Source organism: Falco cherrug, chromosome 14, assembly GCF_023634085.1.
Source record: "Falco cherrug isolate bFalChe1 chromosome 14, bFalChe1.pri, whole genome shotgun sequence".
Lineage (NCBI taxonomy): Eukaryota > Metazoa > Chordata > Aves > Falconiformes > Falconidae > Falco > Falco cherrug.
The window spans coordinates 11,272,503-11,292,865 of NC_073710.1; the positions used below are offsets into that span (position 1 = coordinate 11,272,503).

Sequence of the window (20,363 nt, forward strand, 5' to 3'; positions counted from 1 at the left end):
TATTTGCACAGATTGATTGGTGTGGGGTTTTTATATATGTGTATGTATAAATATGTGCACACACATATGTGTTTATATGTGTGTAGATATCTAAGCCACGTGTGGCTTATTCTGTTTTTAAAACCGAATTTCTCTAAAGGCTGCTCTTGCACATATTTAAATATTTACTTTCTGTCTATCTAGTTCTGAAGTTCTTATCTATACTTCCATTACCTTATTGGAAAACTATTGGCATCCTGCTTTATAAACTACTTAATGTTCAGGCCTTTCACTCTTTCAAAATATCAAGAGTTTTACTCACTCAGCTCTTGAAGACATGTAGGGGTAGAAAAATAAAAGCAAACTAAAAATATCTGTTGGTGAAAAGTCAGAAAATTAAGTTGGTGTTCTCTATTTAAAAAAAAAAAACCAAACCAAACAAAAAAACACCCACCAAAACTAGCCAGCCCCAGCCCCCCAACTTTAAGGTGATGCATCTGAAATGCAAATGTGACTTTTTTTTTTAATAGAACTGCCATGTCCTGTGGTGTCTTACTAATATTCTTTCAAGTTGTAAGTTAATGTTAATGGGTTTTCTTCCTACTTGTAGGTGAACTAATCGTGACTACACCATATAGTCTCCTGAGACTGTTGGAACATCAGTGTTTATTATTTTGTAGACTTTGCCATCTTGTGTTTGATGAGATTGAGGTACTGTTCTCTGACGCAGCTAAACAGGTAAATGTCTTACAGGTTCAGTTGGTAAAATGCCGTTCCAGTTGTGCACTTGTCATGAAAACAGTGGCACATACTGGAAAAAAAAAGAACTTTTCTGAACCCCTGTGGTAGAGTTGGAAAGATAATGGAATTTAAGAAATCACATCTGTATACTTCTGGCAGAATGAAACACTGGAAAAGTGAATCAGTAATTATTAAATCTGACTTTCCTTGCTTTTTTGCCTGTCGTCTTTTATTATTTTTTTTATTTTTTTTTTTTAAGAGCTCTATCCTGTCCTGTTCTACACTTCTGCTCTATTATGCTGTCTTCCTTTGCTTTGGGTGACTTCCCAGGTACTTGCGTTTGTTTCAACTGGGTAGCAGTAGTTTCAGTGTAGGGATTTTTAATCTACTTTTTACTTGCATGATCTGTCTGTTGGGAACTCCTTTTTTCCTCTTACTGGTGCTGTTTGAACAGCTTCCATTCAAGAACTGTCTGTTGGTAAGCCCCTTGGTCTCTGTAGAATGCAAGGCAGAAGTGGATGATCAGATAGTCATGGACGCAATCGTCATAATTTTCCTTGGGCCTTGATGTCAGTGCAGGTAAAAGGAGAAGCTGATTGTAACTCGGAGAATCTTGGATGAGGGACAGCGTGAAGTGTCATGTTGACAAGGATGTGTATATTGTATCAGTTTTAAAATGATGATTTATAACTCAATTGCTGCGGGCATTTCGGGCGAGCGGGAGTCAGATTCAAATACTCACAGAGTTCAAGATCTGATCCGTTTATTGTACAAACCAGGTAGACTTTTATAAGGCATTCTATAAGCGTGCAATAATGTGGTTGGCTATTTTACAAGCGTATAATAATATGATTGGTTAACAATTGTTTACTGGGAAGATTTCTGTTTCTGCTTTCTCTGGCACGTAGGCTCCTTTCTGCGGTTTCCCAGCTCCTCTTATCACGTCCCGTTGGCCTTGGTTTTGAGCAAACATCTGCAATTTGCTCCTTTTTCTTCATCCCACTGTTCTGGCCGTAACCTCGTCTTATTTCTTCAGTATTTTTCCACTTGCTTCAGAGTTCAGTATAATCATTCAATACAGCAAGAGCCCCAACACTCAATTTTGAGAATATTCTGTAATTTTTTTTGTTACTGCTTTGAGGCTTCATAGGACAGATGCTTTCTGTTAGTATTACAGCATATTACATCATCACTATGCAAAAAAATTGGCTTGCTTACCTTTTTTCACTGTCGTAGATTTTATTTTTTTTTTAAATCGGAACACAACTGGACTGTTTGTCACTTATGCAAGGTAATGTCATTAGGAATATATTCATCCTGCCTTTGTGATTGTTGGTTTTTTACAAATGATTTTATGGCAAAAGTTGGTTGTTTTTTTTTTTTTTTGGCTATTTCTGTATTGGCAGGTTGGTCTTATCTTCTGCTTACGTCCTAGTTTTGCTGACTCTCTGACTTTTTGGATCTACTGTTGCATAGAATTAGTAGGTTTCAGATCTGAATGGATCCTTTTCATGAGATTGCCATCTTCTATGGGCAGAATCTTGTGTTATGATCCTGCATTCATGCATGCATGCTGTTCCTTCGTGTTGTCCTGTTGCTTCTTGCTTCAGAAGGCATTCAAATAATAGGATAAAAGTGGACAAACCAAACACTTTGATTTTGGGGTGTGAAATCTGTGGTTTGCTGTGGTGGTGATTTTGTGACTGGAGAGAACAGTGTGCTGAAACGGTGTACTTTTCACTGCTGTTACATACTCATTGGTACAGGATAAGAGGAAGGAAGAAAACTTTTTTTTTTTCTTCCTTTATAGATTTTTACTATATTAGATTGTTACAAGAAAGCCTTTGTTACTGAAGAGTGGGAGTATTCACCGCATCAGATAATTGCTGTTGGAACTCATTGGAATAAACATATAGCACACTTGATAAAGGAGTTCATGAGCGATCCTTACATTGTGATAACATCTATGGAAGAAGCTTCCATCTATGGAAATGTGCAGCAGGTAAAAAATTTGGAGATGATGTCACTGGTTTTTCACTAAGATTTACTAAGTACAAAAACTTCGTTGTTTTTATTGATCAAGGTCAGTGTGTGTGGCTGCTGATTGTTTATGTTAAGTGTGTAATGCTACATCCTGACTTGGACCTCAGGCTGCACTGACATGTGTGAACTGACTCTTAGAAGACCTGCACAAGTTAGTCACTGAAGGAGCTAAGGTCTTTTACCTTGCTTTGTGGGACTGAGGTGTGAAGATATTCTCTCAAGTGTTTCATTGTTAGTGTGAAGGAGTCTGAATTTTATGTGAAGTATTTGCAAATGGTATAGTTTGTGGGCAGAATTTCATCAGAATGTTTTTGCAATTGTTAATTTTGAGTGACAGAACTACAAGGTAAGTTATCTGATCATAAAGCTAGTAAAATAATTGTTTTACTGCTGTGTGCCACACAATACAGAAATTCATTTGACCTGAAATTTCAAGAAAGTTGTTATGTGTTCTTAGGCATCTTCTCGTTTAATTTCCAGTCAATGTGGTATAGCCCTTCAGAATAATAAAAAATGTTGTATGGTCTGAATTCTTCTGTCTCAAAAGGTAATAATTTGGGAATTGAGTGTGTTGGGAAATCTCTTAAGACTAGACATCCTGAGCATGACACGAAACTGAAAAAAACACCACTTTTTGTAAGAAGTCTAATGGTTTGGCAGGACAAAATGTCAGTGTGTGGATGCTTTAGTTTGTTGGGTTTTTTTATTTTTCATATTAAAATTCGGGCAGTGTTTCGGGTAGTGCAGAATGTTTTTGGAGTGTGAAGTTTTTTAGTGGTACTTGAAAATGCTAAACTTGGATTGATAAATCACATAGAACTAAACGAATGAAAAATCTTAATGTGGGATTTTCATGATGGGAGGGATTTTAGTTGTACTTGTGGAGACTGTCCTAAATGCATACCTTTTGTGAGAGTTGTATCTTCTGTAAGTTAAGCAGAAGACCTACCACTTCTGGAGCTACCATTTGCTAGATTCTCTTTGGTGTTATATAACAATGTTAGTACTTATTAAAAGAAAGAATTAATATAGTAAGATATGTATAATTACATGAATTATCAGCCCTCTGTTTTTTATCTACTTCTAGGTTGTGCAGCCTTGCATGAACACAGAGAGAATTGCTGAATTACTAAAAATACTGGATGTTACCCATAATAATCATCAGAAGGTGCTGGTATTCACTGATTCGGTAAATGAAGCAGAGATGATTCATAAGGTAAGAAAGTATTTAAATTCATGTAGATAAGTGCTTTTTTAAATTGTTAAGGTATAACAAAACTATCTTGGCTTCTGAGAATAAAGTAGGAGTGTGAATTTGGAAGCTAGTTATTTGTGCTAAAAATAGCCCCAACCCCGCTCTTCTGACACCTAGAAGAAAGCCTGACAGGAACATCTGGCATAGAATATGTTCATCAGTAAATTTTTAACTACATTCTCTCTTGTCAGGTTGGAACTTTGAGTTAAATCAAACTAGCTTTTTTCCAGTAAAAGTTCTGTCAATTTTTTGTTTGTTATTGTTTCAAGTAGTATGGGAGGAGAAAACTTAAGCACCATGTTAAGAAGTTCTGTTCTGTTTGTTTCTCCTCTGGAGTAGCTGAAATTGTAGAATGCTGTTTCTCTAACTGGAAAGAAGCATTTTCTGTCATCCTGTGACAGTCCACCAGAATTTAGTTAAAGCTTCAAGTCATAGCGCCTGGGAGAAAGATAGCATGTTTAATATGTATTTTCTTAAAACCTGGCATAAAATGGCTTCCAAGTTATCTGTAATAAATAGAACATGGTCCAGTTCTGCACCTCTTATGTGGGATTGTATACTTGGCATTTCAGAGGTGGAGACTAAGAAAGACCTCTCCTGCAATAGTTCTTTATTCAGGTTATTATTCCAATGAATATATATAACAGCCCAGCAATAGAAAAATCTCTTCTGTATTTTGTCTCTTTGCTGGTTCTCCAACTATGCAAAGTAAGAGGAGCGCAGTCTGATTTGACAGGGAGGCAAGAGATAGGAAACAATTCTGTTAAGCCTGGGTGGGGTCATGCAGATGGTGGGGACGATATTGCTAAAGGAGGCAAGCTATGAGGATATTAGAATTAAAAGTTTTAGTGATAGCTCCAAGGATGGGATAGCAAAAAGATATATGGCTGGGTGGTTCAGATGTCACAGGAAGAAATATGTCAGTCCTGAAATGTGGGAATCTATTCCCTTCCAGAAGCTGGAATAGAGTCTGTGATATTTAAAGGATTCTTCTGAGGTAAATGTTAGTGTATCTGGACTGTTTAATCTTTGATTATTGTTAAGGGAAGCAAATCTGGTTTTGTCTTGTGACTTTCTACCGTATCTTCCTTGAATATTTGAGGGTTAATTTCTTCAAGCATATCAAAACCAGCTCTGCCACCACCACCTTAAAGTGTTGTTTGATGCTAAAGAAGAATTGAAGCTGTTTATAGTAATTCTTGTGTACACAAACTTCAAATACCGTAAATATTTTAAGTGTTAACTTAGTTCATTAGCCAGTTTACCAAATAATGAAGGCTTTTGTAGTGATTAATTTGTGAACCTCGAACTTGACAAATAAAGCTTTTTAAGTATGCTACATTCCTGCAAATTAAGTATGGGTATGATCAGTGAGGGGGGTTTAATGCTTTTTCTGAGAGTCTGAAACGTGAGCCTGCATGTTAAATGATAGAATCCACTTAGAGTAGATAGGACGCCTTAATGGTGGGAAAAGCGTCAAATGGAATTTCTACTTTCTTAAACATCTGTTTAATGTGTTAATCCAGAGGAACCTGAGTTTTATTAGTTTTCTTCTTATTCAGGAATTTAGTAAGTTTAATCTCCATAATCTCAAATGTATTTTTTTTCATATAAGCAACATAAATGTCATTAACTCTTTCCCTTATCTCTCTCCAGTAGCTAAGGTATGCTAGATACTAATAAGATATACTATTTGTTAGTTTATTAGAGCAATCATTGCTGTATTGGAAGAATGTATAACCTACTACTTTGTCACCCAGGCACTGAAGAGCAACTCTATATGTTCCTTAAAAATACATAAAGAGAGTGAGTTTAATGTCAAGTATGTCTTAGAGCAGTGGACAAAAAAATACAGTTCTGGCTCTCCTGTTGTGTTAGGTGAGTGTTTTCTTTTTGTTTAGGTGTGATTACATCTACATGGTGACTAACATTCTATGTTAAATACTTGTACTAACTCATCTCATCAGTTCCACAGGGTCAGTTCCCTATCAATTACTTAGTTATCCCTTTGCTTATTAGTACTACAGCTAGTCTTTTTTTCTTTCCCTTTTTTTTGTTTTTTCTTTTATTGTTGTTCCTGGGTCCCAGGGTAACTGCTTTGAGGGAAAACCTCACTTATTGGAGGGAACATAAAGGAGGGATTTTTTATGCTTTAGTTAAAAAACAAACAAACTACTAGTACTTTCAAAGAAATTTCATGATTTCACAATTGTCACCTACTACAGCAGATGCTTTCAGTTTGAAATAATTTAGAAACTCTGAAAACTTACTATAGTAATTTCCCATAAGTTCTGGTAGACTTTTATTTTTCAAGTTGTTTGCAGTAGCAAACACTCTTACCTGTTTTCAAACCTATTTTTTTTCCATTTTATACATCAAAAGCAGACTAAAAAAAGATTGACTTGCATCTGCTTTGTAGGTTCATACAAAGGTGTTACCATTCCTGCATTACTTCAAGTGATTTCTATCTTACTCCTGTGAAGTACTTGGCTGTAGGCAGTTCTATTTATTCTGTGACACTGATATGAAACAAAGAGTTATTCTAGATTATTAGAGACTAACATGAAACACAGTGTCTGCCATATGCTTATGAAATGCGTTGACTGAAGAAATTCCTTATGTAAGTGTATTAGGAAAAGAGCTTTTTCTTAAGTCATTAAATAGGGAGAAGGAAACAGCCATTGCTAATGTGATGTAATACTTCATACGCTTGAAGTATTAACAGTTATCTTACATGTCTATAAAACATGTGCTTAGTTTTAACAGATGACTGCATGCAGCCTTTGGGAATTACTGATGCAACTTGCGTGATACATTTCAGTTTTCCTTCTCCAAGAATCTTTGGTCAGCGTCTACACAGCATGTCTGACAACTTCTGTGATGTGATAAAGGTTTGAGTAAATCTTTGAACAGGGTTATACTAAATTTGGTTATTAAGTGGTGGATACATAAAAGCTTTTAAAACTACTTTTTTTAAAATTACTTTTTTTAGGATTCCTCTGTAGATCAGGAATGTACAAAGGCAAGGTCAGTCGTTCTGCTAACAGAAGACAGTGCATGTCATGCACTTGGGTTCCTGCACTATTTGCAGCGTGCAGAAGCTGAAATTCCACCAGAACTGCATGATTTTGCTGCCAAGATGCTAGAAGCTAAAGAAGATAAGAAAGCTTCAAGGCCACTGTGTGCCTGTGTGAAAATACTTGGGATTTGCAAGTAAGAAAATACCAAGTTTTCTTGACACGCATACTGATGCAGGAAGGCATTGTATACTCTGGATGATGACTCCTTGTATTTCATTGATGAATTTTCCTGTTGGATACTTTGATCTAAACCAGTTTTTGCTCATTGTTTGTTTGTTTTCTGTTGACTGTTGCATCTGTTTCACTCTCCTGAGGTACTTTTAAGAAAACAAAATTAATGTTTGTATGGAGACCAATCATACATGGTCTGATAGGGCAGCAGTTATAATGAATTATGCTACTGAGGTGTACCTGAGGGAACTTTAAGCCATTGTTTTTATTAGTATTCTAACCGTAATTGCACAAGCTTTGTGCTTTACTCTCTCCTCTGTTGTCTCCTGTCCCTCTAGCATGGGTAAGTAGATGATGACTTCTGTGAGCTGTGTGAAATTGGATTATAATTATTGCCTGAAGGAGGAAGCTAAAGTGTTCTCAAATACGACTTCTAGTTTAGATAACTCTTGTTGCAAGTTACCATTTGCTTTACACTCAAACAAGTTTTCTGGTGGTTTTTGTTTTGTTGTACAGACTTTTCCACCAAGACCTGTTTGATCATTTCTGTCTAACCCCCAGAGTCATTGGTGCTATTTGAGACAGAAATTGCATATTGAGGGCTGATTAAATTTTAGTATTTAAAGCTGTTGTAAATCATGTCAAAACAGTCTACAACTGGAAACAAAGGGCTTTTTTCTAAAAACATTTTTTTTAATATGTAGGAATAGAACAGTGTGTCCAGATCGTCATCAAATTAATTTACAAATAGACATGACCCAGAATATACCAGAAAACATTAGACTAACACCTGGATATGTGACAGTAAGTTACTATTTTCCTTGATTTTGGGTACCAAGAGGACAGGTCTTAAGTAGCTACTTAGCATAATACTTACCTTTTCATATTACATAATATTAATGTAGTATGTATACTATATGGAATATGTGTTATTTTTTAGGCTTTCCCTCTCTCTCTTGCATAAGTAAGTGTGCCAGATTTTACCTTAATTGTTAGCTTGAATCGGAATTGTTTTGCAGGTGATGATGAGTTTACCTCAGATTTTTCTTTGTGTTGAAGATTCCCATTCTATGGAAAGAGGGTTTATGTTCTGTTTATTCCTTCCTTCTGTAAATTGAGACCATATACCAAAATTAACAAAGGTTAAAGTTCCTATAAGTTTAAATTATATTTATTGTAAGGGAAACACAAATTAATCTTTTGGAGTGAAGAGAAGTTGAAGTGGAAGGTAATGCATATTTTGTTGGAATTGAAGATTTTTTCCTTAGCTGATATGTTCATGCAGACTTGCTGAAAAATGAGCGTATTGTGGCCTTGTAAATGAAAATACTAGTTTCAAATACAATATCCACAGAAAATGGGGTACAGCTCCTCCTTTATCTTCTAGATGGAAACGGTTATTTCCTACTAGGATGTTAATGCTTTTTGAAAACCGTTTTGATACAGAGTGCAGTTCTAATTTGACTACTATTTTTTTTAAACTGTTTCAGTCATGAAACCTTCGTGGTTACTGGGTTGACTTTGCTGTGATGGCTCTTCACGTCCCAGTAACAGTTTGTATCTCCAGCTCCCTCCATCTGGCTTTTCAGTTCCTTCTATGCTGCAGTATTCCCATACAGCAGTATTAACACAGTCTATCTCTTGTCCCCTTATTGGATGGTGGTTGCTGAGGGCAATTGTGTAGACATTGGTACTTCATTGCAGAGTTAGCACTTGGCTCGAAGAAGCACTAGATGCCTTCTGTTTGGATGAGCTGCTTCTGCCTTCTTTCCTGTCGTGCCTTTTGCAGAATTCAGGTGCCCTCAGGTCATGCAGTTAATGGGTATTATGCATTCTCAAAAGCCATAGGTTGTGAGAATAGAAAACGAGGAGAACTGGGGTGGATTCTTTGGTGTCACTCCATTTCTGTCTAATAAATAAGCGTTTCTTGGTAGGTATGAGTTCAAACCCTTTGAGAACCTACATGTATCCAGTTTTGGTGCCTGAGAGTGGGACAGGTTTCATGACACTCCTGTTAGAAACTTGCACTTAACCTGTGGTGCACTCAAGACCTCTTCCATTTCCTCATGTAATTCTGTTCTTCTGACTGTAGAGCCTGGGTTTCTGTCTTACAAACCAGTTACCTCTTTGATAAGTATTCACTTTCTTTTTTGTTTGGAACCCAGTATAGTATTTCCTTCCTTTAAGAGCCTCAGTTGCATTGTGAATTTTTAGGATTTTTATTAAGGGGAAATTACCTTTCTGATCCTTTTACTATCCTGTCTGGCCTCATACACCCAGCTATACATCAGTACTTATGCCTGGCGTGACCCTTTGGATGGATGTACCCAGCATTTTATGCATTGATGCTGATAGTAGTGTATTCATAGTTTCTCATTTAAGTGATTTTAATGTGAAAAGAGTGAAGGCCTCACTTCCCGTCATTTCCTCTAAAACTCGTTGTACGGTTGGAGAACACTTAAAATTAAGCTTTGAATGGTGTGAGAAGCCTTAGTGTTTAGTAGCCTGACAAGTAATAGTGTAGTTCATTGATGTTTGTGATCTTAGTAGTTCTTGCTCTGTAAATTTATTTTGTCCACTGTTGACTGGGCTAAGGGCAGTTAATACTGCTGAAATATGTGTATGCAGCGGCATCTCTGTCACCTCTTTTTGCTGGAAAGAGGTAGGTGATCTTGAATATGAATACTTGTGGGTTTTTTAGTTCAATAAATCTTTCAGTCCTTTTTTTTCTAATGTGTTTTATGCTTTCAGATACTGCCTCTCCACATTGTAAATGCAACGAACTACTTTGGTCGAATAGTAGATAAAAAAAAGGACCAATATACAATGCTTGCTGAAGAAATTAATGAGTATTTTAAGCAACCTAATAACAAAATTTCTGTTAAAAATGTGGAGAAGTTAGCATTTTATGGATTATGTGAGAAAACACTCTTTCACAGGTAAAAATGTTGGGGTTTTAAATGATTCATGTGTGCTTTTTTATATAAAGTAATTTAAAACTTTCACTATTTAGTTTAAGAAGCCAGCTCACCCCCAAAACCAGCAAAAAATCACTGCTATTCAAATCATTCTTGGAAAACAAAATGACTGTCCATGCACACACACAGAGTTAGGTATTTTGCTATGAAAATACTGTTTTTTTTAAATGAGTAGATTAAAAAATATTTACAATTGATTTGTTGGAATTACATGAATGATAATTCTGTGTTTCCTTTCTTACTGTATGAAGGGTTCAGGTGATAGAGATTCCCCCAAAAGAGGAGGAAAATGTGTTCTTTAGCGTCAGAATTAAGTATATAGATGAAGGCAGAACAAGTCAAGTTCCGAGCTATCAGCTGCTTCACTTACCTGCAAGGTTTCAGAGTCTGCCGCCTCAGGCTGTGGAATTTGTAGTTTGTAGAGTGAAACCCATTGATAATGAAACTGAATGGAACCCAAAGGTAATATTTGTCAGGTTTTGCATGGTGTTTCCTTTATGTTCTTTAATTTTTGTCTGTGTATTATTTTCTACAATAAACCAGTTATGAACTGCAAACTTAGTTATCAAATTCTGTTACTTATTAACATTACCAATAAATACATGCTGTTGGGCCAGATTCTAAGAAGTCAGTTTTCTTGTTTGTTTTCCTACAAAGTAATGAAGTTAAATTTATGGTATTTTCCTCTCTTGTCATTTAAATGGCTTCTTCCAGGACAAGATACTGCCGCTTTTGAATCTGTGGGCAGTAATGGGGAAAGAGTAGCCTCCATAAATTGGCCTGTGTTTGAGTAGTCTTCCATTAAGGAAGCTCCTTTAAAGGCTAATACTGTTTTAACCTACAGTAAAGTTGGAGTATTTCACTAGTTTACTCAAAACTGGTTTTATTTATTGAATACCCGTTTCATTGTTAAGCTCAGAAGGTTGGTCTGTTATAATTAGAATAACTGTAAAGTTATGTTGGTAGACATCAAGTGCAGTGAAAACTTGTTTTTCCTAGGTAACTCATTATATTAATCACAAAATAAAAGGAAGACTACATGAAGCAAAAATAGTACATACCTTGGGAAATACAGCTTGGGTGGACCCAATGGTAGGTATAGAACTGTAATATTATGAAATATTTGTATCTAAACTCCTTTATAACAAAAGCATCTATTCCTTTTTGTTCTGTCCCTTCCTATGTTAATTTTATTCTATGTGGTATTCATGTAATACTGTTGGTTAGCTTACTGTGGTGGTGCCTGAGCACTGGAACAGGTTGCTCAGAGGTTGTAGAGTTTTCATCTTGGAGATAGCTCAGAAGCAATTGGGACATGGTTCTGGGCTGCTGACTAGGTGATCCTACTTAAGCAAGCAGGTTGGACGAGATGACCTCTAAAGGTCCCTCGCAACCTCAACCATTCTGTGATAAATATGTATGCCTGTTTGTAGGTGAAATACATGACTGATTAAAACTTGAACTTTAAGTCTGGAGAGCTCAATATGTATTATATTATAAATGTCATCCAGACTATTCCTCAAAGTTAACAGAAGTTATTCTGTGGGGTGTGTATTTTGGCTGTAACCTGTATAATCAGGGCTAGGATTGTTTACTTGGTTCTGTTGGGTGAAACTAGCTAATAGTTACTAGAGCCATTATCACAGCGAAAAAGATGGTGATACCTTGAAAACAGACATGGGTAGGTTCCTGTTTGAATATCACAGGAAACAAAATGCTTACACGTATGAATGAATGGGGATATGTTTAAAGTTTTACTTAAAGAACAGCTTAGAGTTGGAGAGAGACCGTTTATGAACTGTGATTTCCATTTAGTATGTTTTGTAATTCAAGGTCCGCGTCACCAGGCTTTCAGATTTGAAGGTGTCGGTCAATGAATATAATGTTCGATCTGAGATTTTGTCTACGGGTCTGGGAACTGACAATCCAGAACATATAACACAACTTCAGAAGCTGTGTGGACACGTGAAAGTATTAGATCATGCAAAGAACTTGGAGCCTTTGTAAGTGTTTACAAATCTTTTTCAGCATATACTTTACTTAGGAAAAAATTGTATTAATTTACTTGGGTATTTTCATAATTAATATTACTGAATGTGATTTACATTTAAACACAGAGACAACGGTGTTTGTGATGTGTCTGCTTTCCTTTAGCTATTCTTTTTGTCTCAAGATTTGTGTGCGCGATGTGGTAGTCGCTTAACTGTTGTCCTTCATGGCTATGAGTATGGCTCAATACTTGACAAGTACCCGTAATAACTTGGATCATCCTGTTTTTCTCTGGTCATGATAATTGCATCAAAGAATGCTTCTGCCTAGTAAAAAAATTTTATGAAAGAACACAAAGATATAGGATACTTTCCATACTATTTTGAAAACAGTTGTTTTTCTGTGAACTACTTGGCACGTTGCTGGCATGGCAGAACTGCCTGGTATCAGCAGCCCAAACCACCTCCTGTTGGTACATCAAGTAGCACTCAGTGTAGTGGTTAAGTTTTCTATTCTTTTGCCTCAGCAATTCACTTTAATTACATGTCCTTGATGCAGAGTGCTGGTCTTTTTGTGATTGTTCATCAATCTCCTTCTTCAGTTCAACAGCCAGCAAGATTCTTCAGTTAAATGCTTGCGATTTGTCATATGCAGTGCAAGGATCTTATCTCTGCGACCAGAATGAAAGTGTTGTTCTACTCCTCCCACAGATACTAACAGTATTCTAAGAGTGGACCTTAGTATATTAAGGCTGCACAGCCTTTCAGGCAAGCTCGGCATAGCCAGAATGTTGCACATTGTAAACAACACTTATCAGCAAGTTCAGTCTTAATTGCCTTAACAAATGTTTTTGTTGTGCAAAGAAAATGACTGATACCTTTATCACTGAGATGATGTGGTCTATGGACAGAAGCAGTATCCTTGCTTTGAGATAATTCGTTGGTTATTAAAAAAGTCAGTCTGTCTCTGGGCCTTCTGTCCAAACCTTTTTGATGACAATTTACTACCTTGTGGGCCTGTTCAATAGATGCACAGTCAAAGCGCTAGATCCTTCAGTTTCTTTACGTGATTTTTGGATGTCATCCCATGAAGACTTGGCAAATACTCCACTCATTCCTGATTAATGGCATTTGAGCAAAACAGGCTGTCCTTCATTGCGTAAGTCTTTTCACAGTTGAAGAGGTATTAGGCCTAGGTTGAAAAGTGGGGTTTCTGCAGGATTATCTTCTTGTTGCAGAATGCGCAGTTGTGTTGGTTTTGTCCGTTTTGTCTGCTTCATTGCAGACTTCATGTACGAAGCTTTTGTCTAACCTCATACTCTTATTTGCCCAGTTTTCAACCCTCCTTTTCAAGTCCTTCTTCAGCTTGAGGCACCTTCTTCTTGGTGGCTGTTTTTAGTGTAGCATGTGAATAATCAAACATTTCTGTAGAACTTGGGTTGCTTTAAAGTAAGATCAGATTCTGTCAGATCGTGGCTTTCCAAAGCTATTAGTACATCATTGGAGACATTACTTTTTTTAAAGTGTTTGATTCCTTCAAGTAAATAACTCAGAAATGGTTTCTAAAAAATACTACAAATTGAGTTTTCTATGCAGTATTTTTATGTAGCTGAAAATACTGCTCAGTTGGAATTATTCAGAAAAGCTCACGTGCATTTTTTTTAAAGGTGTCTCTCATTTAAGATTAAAATTACTTTAATCTTACCAAAAGAGTAATTAAGGTAAGCTGTGTCAGTTCTGAATAAAGATGGCTGCACAGGTATTTAATACTAACTATTCAATATGGGTTAATTTAAAAGCCAATATTTATTTATGCAGGCTGAAACTTTAGGTGATGACTTGCTAGACTAGTTTCAGTCCTCTTATGTCACTAGGTGTTTGGAGGTAATGGAAGAAAGCATTTTTCAGTTGGACAGATGAGTCAGTGTTTCAGAAATGATGCTGCATCTTGGTAATGTTTTAATGGAGACTTCTGGGCCTGTTGCAGAACAGTGTCGTGGTGCCTATCTCAGAGCTCTCAAGTAGATTGACTCTGTTACAGTGTTTCCTGAATCTTGAGTCTAGCTAGTGAAGCCCCTGTCTGTACAGCTGGAAAGCCAAGAGGTCTCTTACTAGTAAGTGAAGAACTCTTGAGTATTCGGAAATACTTTTTCCAAGTCAGAATGAATGGCCAACAAGCCCCCAAACCTACTGGTATTCTTTATGGAAGGGAATAATTATCCTATCTAGGTCTGTCACACACAGTAAGGCCAACAGATCTTTATGATTCAGGGGAAATGCTGTTACTATCAGAATTTTAAATGTTCTCCTAACTTGGTTTTCTTATAAATGCTTCTTACAGAGTTACTGCAGTTCAGCAACCCTGTGGTGAGATTTATGGTTTGCTGCATTTTATTGTATTTTTTTATATATTAGAATGAAGAACTTAACTTCAAAGGATTTCCAACTATGATTAGGAATTCTGCAACATATTTGAACCCTTTCTTTTCATCTGTCTTTTTCTGTATTCAGAAGCATAAAGGAGGATACACCTGGTCCACAGAAAGCATCCAATCCACAGAATATGTCAAAACAAGACAGTTCCACTGAAAATTGTAATTCTTCTAAAAATACTTTCTGGAATCATCAATGTGGTAATTTCATAATTTCCAAAAATTTTGAACTTTAAAGTCTGGTGCTTAAATGTCAACCTAAAAGTCGTTTTACCAAATGCAGACCTCCTCTGAATATACAGAATAGCACATACAGCTAATGTTTACAGTAAGTCACAAATACCTTATAGTTAGCAGCCTAGAGATGCTGTGAGAGTAAGCCATGTTAATATAGCTGTATTATTTGGGAAATATCCTGTCCCCGAGAGATTCAGAATTGTTTGGCTTTGAATGGAATATGTGAGCAGAAAATCCTTCCTGTAGAGAGGATAAGCATTTTGCTGTCAAAGGCCATAGGGTTTAAGGAAGCTGAAATCTGTTGAAATATGAGATTAATAGCAGCATTGTTCTCGGAGAGGGTTTTTCCAAGATACAGGATGGTAAAAAATGGCTTGCTTTTCACCTTCCCCCCCTTTTTAATCTACTGCCCAGGGATGTGGTATTCAGTTAGTAGAGGCTTAAAAGCGCATGGCTTTGTCAGTCATAGAAGGGGGACAGAGGATGATCTGGCAGCAGTTGTCAGGTGAGTTTGGAGCAGTGAAAGCTGAGTGATTGAGAAGCTGAAACAGACAGAAGTCAAATAAAATCCTAGAGTGATTATCATAGAAGGCTTTTTTAGCCTGGTATACTGGAGTGACTGTCATGCCATGTTTCAAGCTGTGATGGTAACTTCAGTGTTAGTTTCATCCCTGAAACTCTTAGTCAATTTCTATAATGCCCTGGTTTAGGTTTCAAATAAATAATGTCTTGAAACTGGAAAAATGTTTACCTGACCTGGAAAACTGCATTTTTGGTGGTTTTTTAATTCCTATACTGACTCTAATACTCCTTTTAATTAAAAAACTCGGTTGAATTAACTCTTATTAAATCTTTCCAAACAGGAAGTAACCAATATAAATGCCAAATATAGTCTTGCAGTAGTAATTTGATTGCTAACAAGTTCTTCTTACAATGGTGCTGGGGTATTCTGTCAGTACCTGTAGTATAGGTAAGTATAAAAAATTTTTCTGGGTTTATTTCTTTCAGATGGTGTAGCTGAGAGTAAGGAAGCAGAAGACTCCACCTTGCATCAATGTAAATGGTACAGAAATTGAGAGTGATTTGTTCCCATGCTTGCTTTTTAATGTGAACGGCCAAACAGGACGGCCATCCTTACTGAGATTATCTGTTTAGTGAATAAATAGGTATAACACAGGCAGAAGTATTCTGTTATGTCGGTGTTGACCTGGAGAGATTACTGTTGCTGTTAGAAGATATCTATGTATATACACACACATCATCTTATGAATCCCTTAAGTAATTTAAACTGCTCTTTTGCTTACTCCTGGAAGCTAACTTTGTTGAAATTACGTGATCTTTGATTAGACACCACAGTACTAGGAAGTGAATGAAAACAAATGCTTTTGGGGGACGTTTGAGGCATAACAGCTGTAGAGTAAGTGGTTGAAAATCTTGATGAGAAATGTGTATTGTGTCTATGTCCAGTTGAAAAATACTTAGTGTTTCAGAGGTTGGTCTTGCTACTGTTACCTTTTCCTTTGTCATTCCAAGAATAGACCTCTGATAGCATCCTTAAATGAGGCAGTAAGTTTGAATCCTTTGGATATCAAAGTTAAGGGAGTGTGTCTACCCACTTGAACTAGTAGATGTGTGTGGATAACTGGCTAGCTGAAAAGGGTCACATAGACATAGTCCAGCTGGCTGGACAAAAATGCACATCGCTCTCAGCTTATCTGAAGTAAAGCAAAAATACAGTATCCTTGGCTGTTCTTGTTACACAGTAACAGGAAGATCGCGGTGGGAAAAGAATGTTGCAGGTGGGAACAGGTAACTACAGAAGAGAAACTAGGGGCGGGCTTGGTATTTAGGCAACTAACCAATAATGAGCTTAACTTTTGTAATATGTATGAGCTAATTATAACAAGGCCTAAAAGGTAGGTGACTGTAAGGCACAATAAATGAAGTCTGCTGATCACTCATATTGAGGACTGTGTCTTCCCTCCGTCGCGACAAATGGCGCCCTGAACAGGGACCCTAGAGAGGGCTGAACCTGTGAGCCACGAGTCGACGGAGATTCGGGTACCGGTCCTGAAAGCAGCGCAGGAGGCGGAAGGGCACAGTCCCCGCGCCCGGGAGCACCTACAGAGGGTCCTGCCGGCCACGCGTCGCCGAAGTCTCGCCAAGACTGCAACAGCGCTGGCAAGCGACGTACGATTTGCTCAAATGCTTTTTAGAAAAGCGGAGCATTCAGGACATAGATTGTAAAAAGGAATTACCCGGGTTATTAGCGTATGGGATGGCATCCGGGTCCCCTGCGGCAGTGGTGGTGCGCGGCCTGGCAGGCCCCTTCCCGGCCACCGTTTCTCTCCAAGGCGGCACCCCCCCCCCCCCCCCTCCAATTGGTGCCATGGCAATGCAAGCGGCCAAGCGAGCTAACATCCAGCTGCCCCCAGAGGTCAATCGGATCCTTTATATTTGGAACCTGCCGGTATAAAATCACAGCAGAGGAAATGTATGATACTTTTGGGAAATACGGACCTATTCAACAAATCAGAGTTGGAAACACTCCGGAAACAAGAGGAACAGCTTAAGCTTCTCAAGGAAAAATACGGAATTGATTACAAACCCACCAAAAAAAGTGCTTCAGATGTCCCCTACAAGAAATGGGTTTCTGCCTTGAACTAGCAAACATCTCTGTGCTTTAAGAGAAGTCTTTTTGCCTTGATGGAGATAATTTACTCTGTATTTATGCTATATTCTGAATATGGAAATTGGTTGGGACTAGGAGGCTGGCTTAAAGGCATTTTGCAAACGGGATTATTATTGTTGATCATTATTGTAATAATAATTTTCTGATCAAAACCAGCCAAAATTATTTGTAAGCATTAGGCATATCTGAAGAGAATGCCTTTATTTGAATCAGCAGTTAAGGTGTAGTTTAGTCTGATGCTGTGGTTTTATCTGCGTCTGGTGAATTTTTGAAGTGATGAAATCGGAGATACAAGGTATACTAAGAGTTACGAGGTAATAAGGTAATAATCTAAGTAAGGGTGCTGTCTTTTATATCTACAAGTGCAATATGCTTTTATGTAGCAGAGAGAAACTAACAATAATGTTGCTTGAGCGAGATGTGCATGTGACAACTTGGGAAAAGGGATATCACAACTGGAGTGCAACAGTGTTTCTATGTCTGGCAGAGTGAAATCTTTCAAGACCTGAGTTTAGACAGTCTATAATAAATTGTTAGTATTCAGAAAACCCATCTTAAGCCTCTTTTGCTTACATAGTGTTATGGAAGTCAACTGCTATTGTAGAGAATTAATGATTTTTTAATACATATTAACAAATACTACTATTTTATCTTGAGGCAGTTGAGTGAGAAAAACGTGTAGCATTTGAGGGAATGTCAGCATAAATCGCACTTACAGTAAGACTGCATTTTTAATTACTGTACTCGTTAAGATTCAATGATGCCATAAGGCTAAGGCCTTTTATCACAGATTGGTTCTGAACTAAAAGGTGTGTGCACATGTAGGTATGCACATTTGTGTTATTTTCCTTAATTGGCTACAAAATAATATAATTAGGTTGGGGACTAGATCTTGGGAATTTATCTATTATACTTCTGTTTGTTAAGGAATGTGCATAACATACAGCACCCATGTAGGCTTGGCTTGTGGCATAGTTGTCAAATTTAGCATAGACATTCAGACAGATAAGCAACGTACTCTTCTTGTATGTATCACCTACAAGCCATTATGGCTTAGTGTGTAAATCTGTATGTAACTATTGAAAAATCCACTTATGAATGTATTTAGCTTAGAACTAATTTTTCCCCTTTGTTAATTCTTTGATATCAGTGAGGTGTTCTTCAGGATGGTTGGTTGCATAAGGGCAGTTGTTATTTGGACAGAAAATTGTTAATGGTCAGGGATTTTCCACTAAAATATTTGCAAATATTCCTAGTCAAACATCAGTTTGGTTTCTTTTTGGGTTTTGAGCTTGCATTAGTCCATATTCAGAACTTTAAAATTACCTTTGAATTTTTCAAACTTTTTATATCATTGGAACAGAAAGAGCATCTAAATTAAAGCTTCAAGCTAACTTTATTTTTCAAGTATTTCTGAAATTATACTTCTGAACTGAGATTTTATAAGTTGGCTGTGTATTTTCCTGTGTTAAAACGCTGTTATTGAAAGTGGTCAACCAGGCCTATGTCGCCCAAAATAAAAACAGGGGAATTGTGGATAACTGGCTAGCTGAAAAGGGTCACATAGACATAGTCCCGCTGGCTGGACAAAAATGCACATCGCTCTCAGCTTATCTGAAGTAAAGCAAAAATACAGTATCCTTGGCTGTTCTTGTTACACAGTAACAGGAAGATCGCGGTGGGAAAAGAATGTTGCAGGTGGGAACAGGTAACTACAGAAGAGAAACTAGGGGCGGGCTTGGTATTTAGGCAACTAACCAGTAATGAGCTTAACTTTTGTAATATGTATGAGCTAATTATAACAAGGCCTAAAAGGTAGGTGACTGTAAGGCACAATAAATGAAGTCTGCTGATCACTCATATTGAGTGACTGTGTCTTCCCTCCGTTGCGACAGATGTGCTTCTCCAAAGGCTTACGGTTGCAGTGCTTTTGTGGCAAGGTTGGCTGAGGTCCTGCCGTGTGCTTTGCTGACACTGCTATTCAGTGTCAAGTTACCGTTGAGGCCACCTACAGAAGCTGAAAATCGGCAGCTTGGTTGTAACCTAATGGGAAAGGTCTGACTGAGACAGCTTGTTTAAAACTCAGTTGGTTTCTATTTTGGAAAAATACTCAGTTGAACTTTCTTTATTTTAGCTTTTATCCAGAAATAAAGTGGTTTCAAAATGAAGAGACTGTTACAGTGAAGGTAAAAGTAGCAAATGTAGCTGACTGTAAATGTGAGTTCTTCAAAGAGAAGGTGGTGTTCAGGTAGGTTTAAGAAGTTTAAATATAATAAACAAAAAGTTTCTCTGTCGGCTTGCATTTAATTTTTTAATTTTTTAAATTTTCTTTATGATATAGTGCTAGTTCAGGTGAAAAGCTTTATTTAGCTGACATGGAGCTGCATCGATATATACTTGGAGAAAAGTCTACATGTGTGATTAAGGATAAAGAGGTTATTATTGTTCTCATGAAAGAGAAAAAAGGAGCATGGCGCCAATTACTGAAGAACAAGGTAAAGTGGAAATTAATTTGAGAATTGTTTAATGTTCTGAACCCATTCACTGTGTGTCAGGTATTTCAAACAGTATTTTTGTCAACAGAATCCTCGTGTGTCTCTTGATTTTGAACACTGGGAAGATTTTGAAGATAAAAGCCCTTTTCCAGTTGGTAAGGAATGAACAGGCTGGTGTTCAAGCGCATAAAATGATTAGCATCCTCATTCTTGCATATGCTATATCTGCAATTAATAATAATATATATAGTATGTATATATATATAATGATA

The 20,363-nt window shown here is 37.1% G+C and overlaps 1 protein-coding gene across 1 annotated transcript in view; it reads left to right on the plus strand.

Moving 5' to 3' along the window:
• The window catches only part of TDRD12 (tudor domain containing 12), a 38,785-nt gene that overhangs the window by 17,324 nt on the left and 1,098 nt on the right, over positions 1 to 20,363 (plus strand). Inside the window, exons 15-30 of the mRNA XM_055726926.1 lie at positions 590 to 717; positions 2,531 to 2,722; positions 3,851 to 3,979; positions 5,779 to 5,896; positions 6,776 to 6,909; positions 7,011 to 7,231; positions 7,974 to 8,073; positions 10,021 to 10,208; positions 10,499 to 10,709; positions 11,247 to 11,339; positions 12,081 to 12,250; positions 14,747 to 14,868; positions 15,913 to 15,967; positions 19,731 to 19,844; positions 19,938 to 20,091; positions 20,180 to 20,246. Of these exons, the coding sequence (XP_055582901.1) occupies positions 590 to 717; positions 2,531 to 2,722; positions 3,851 to 3,979; positions 5,779 to 5,896; positions 6,776 to 6,909; positions 7,011 to 7,231; positions 7,974 to 8,073; positions 10,021 to 10,208; positions 10,499 to 10,709; positions 11,247 to 11,339; positions 12,081 to 12,250; positions 14,747 to 14,868; positions 15,913 to 15,967; positions 19,731 to 19,844; positions 19,938 to 20,091; positions 20,180 to 20,246 (2,196 nt within the window). The remainder of the gene's footprint in view (positions 1 to 589; positions 718 to 2,530; positions 2,723 to 3,850; positions 3,980 to 5,778; positions 5,897 to 6,775; positions 6,910 to 7,010; positions 7,232 to 7,973; positions 8,074 to 10,020; positions 10,209 to 10,498; positions 10,710 to 11,246; positions 11,340 to 12,080; positions 12,251 to 14,746; positions 14,869 to 15,912; positions 15,968 to 19,730; positions 19,845 to 19,937; positions 20,092 to 20,179; positions 20,247 to 20,363) is intronic.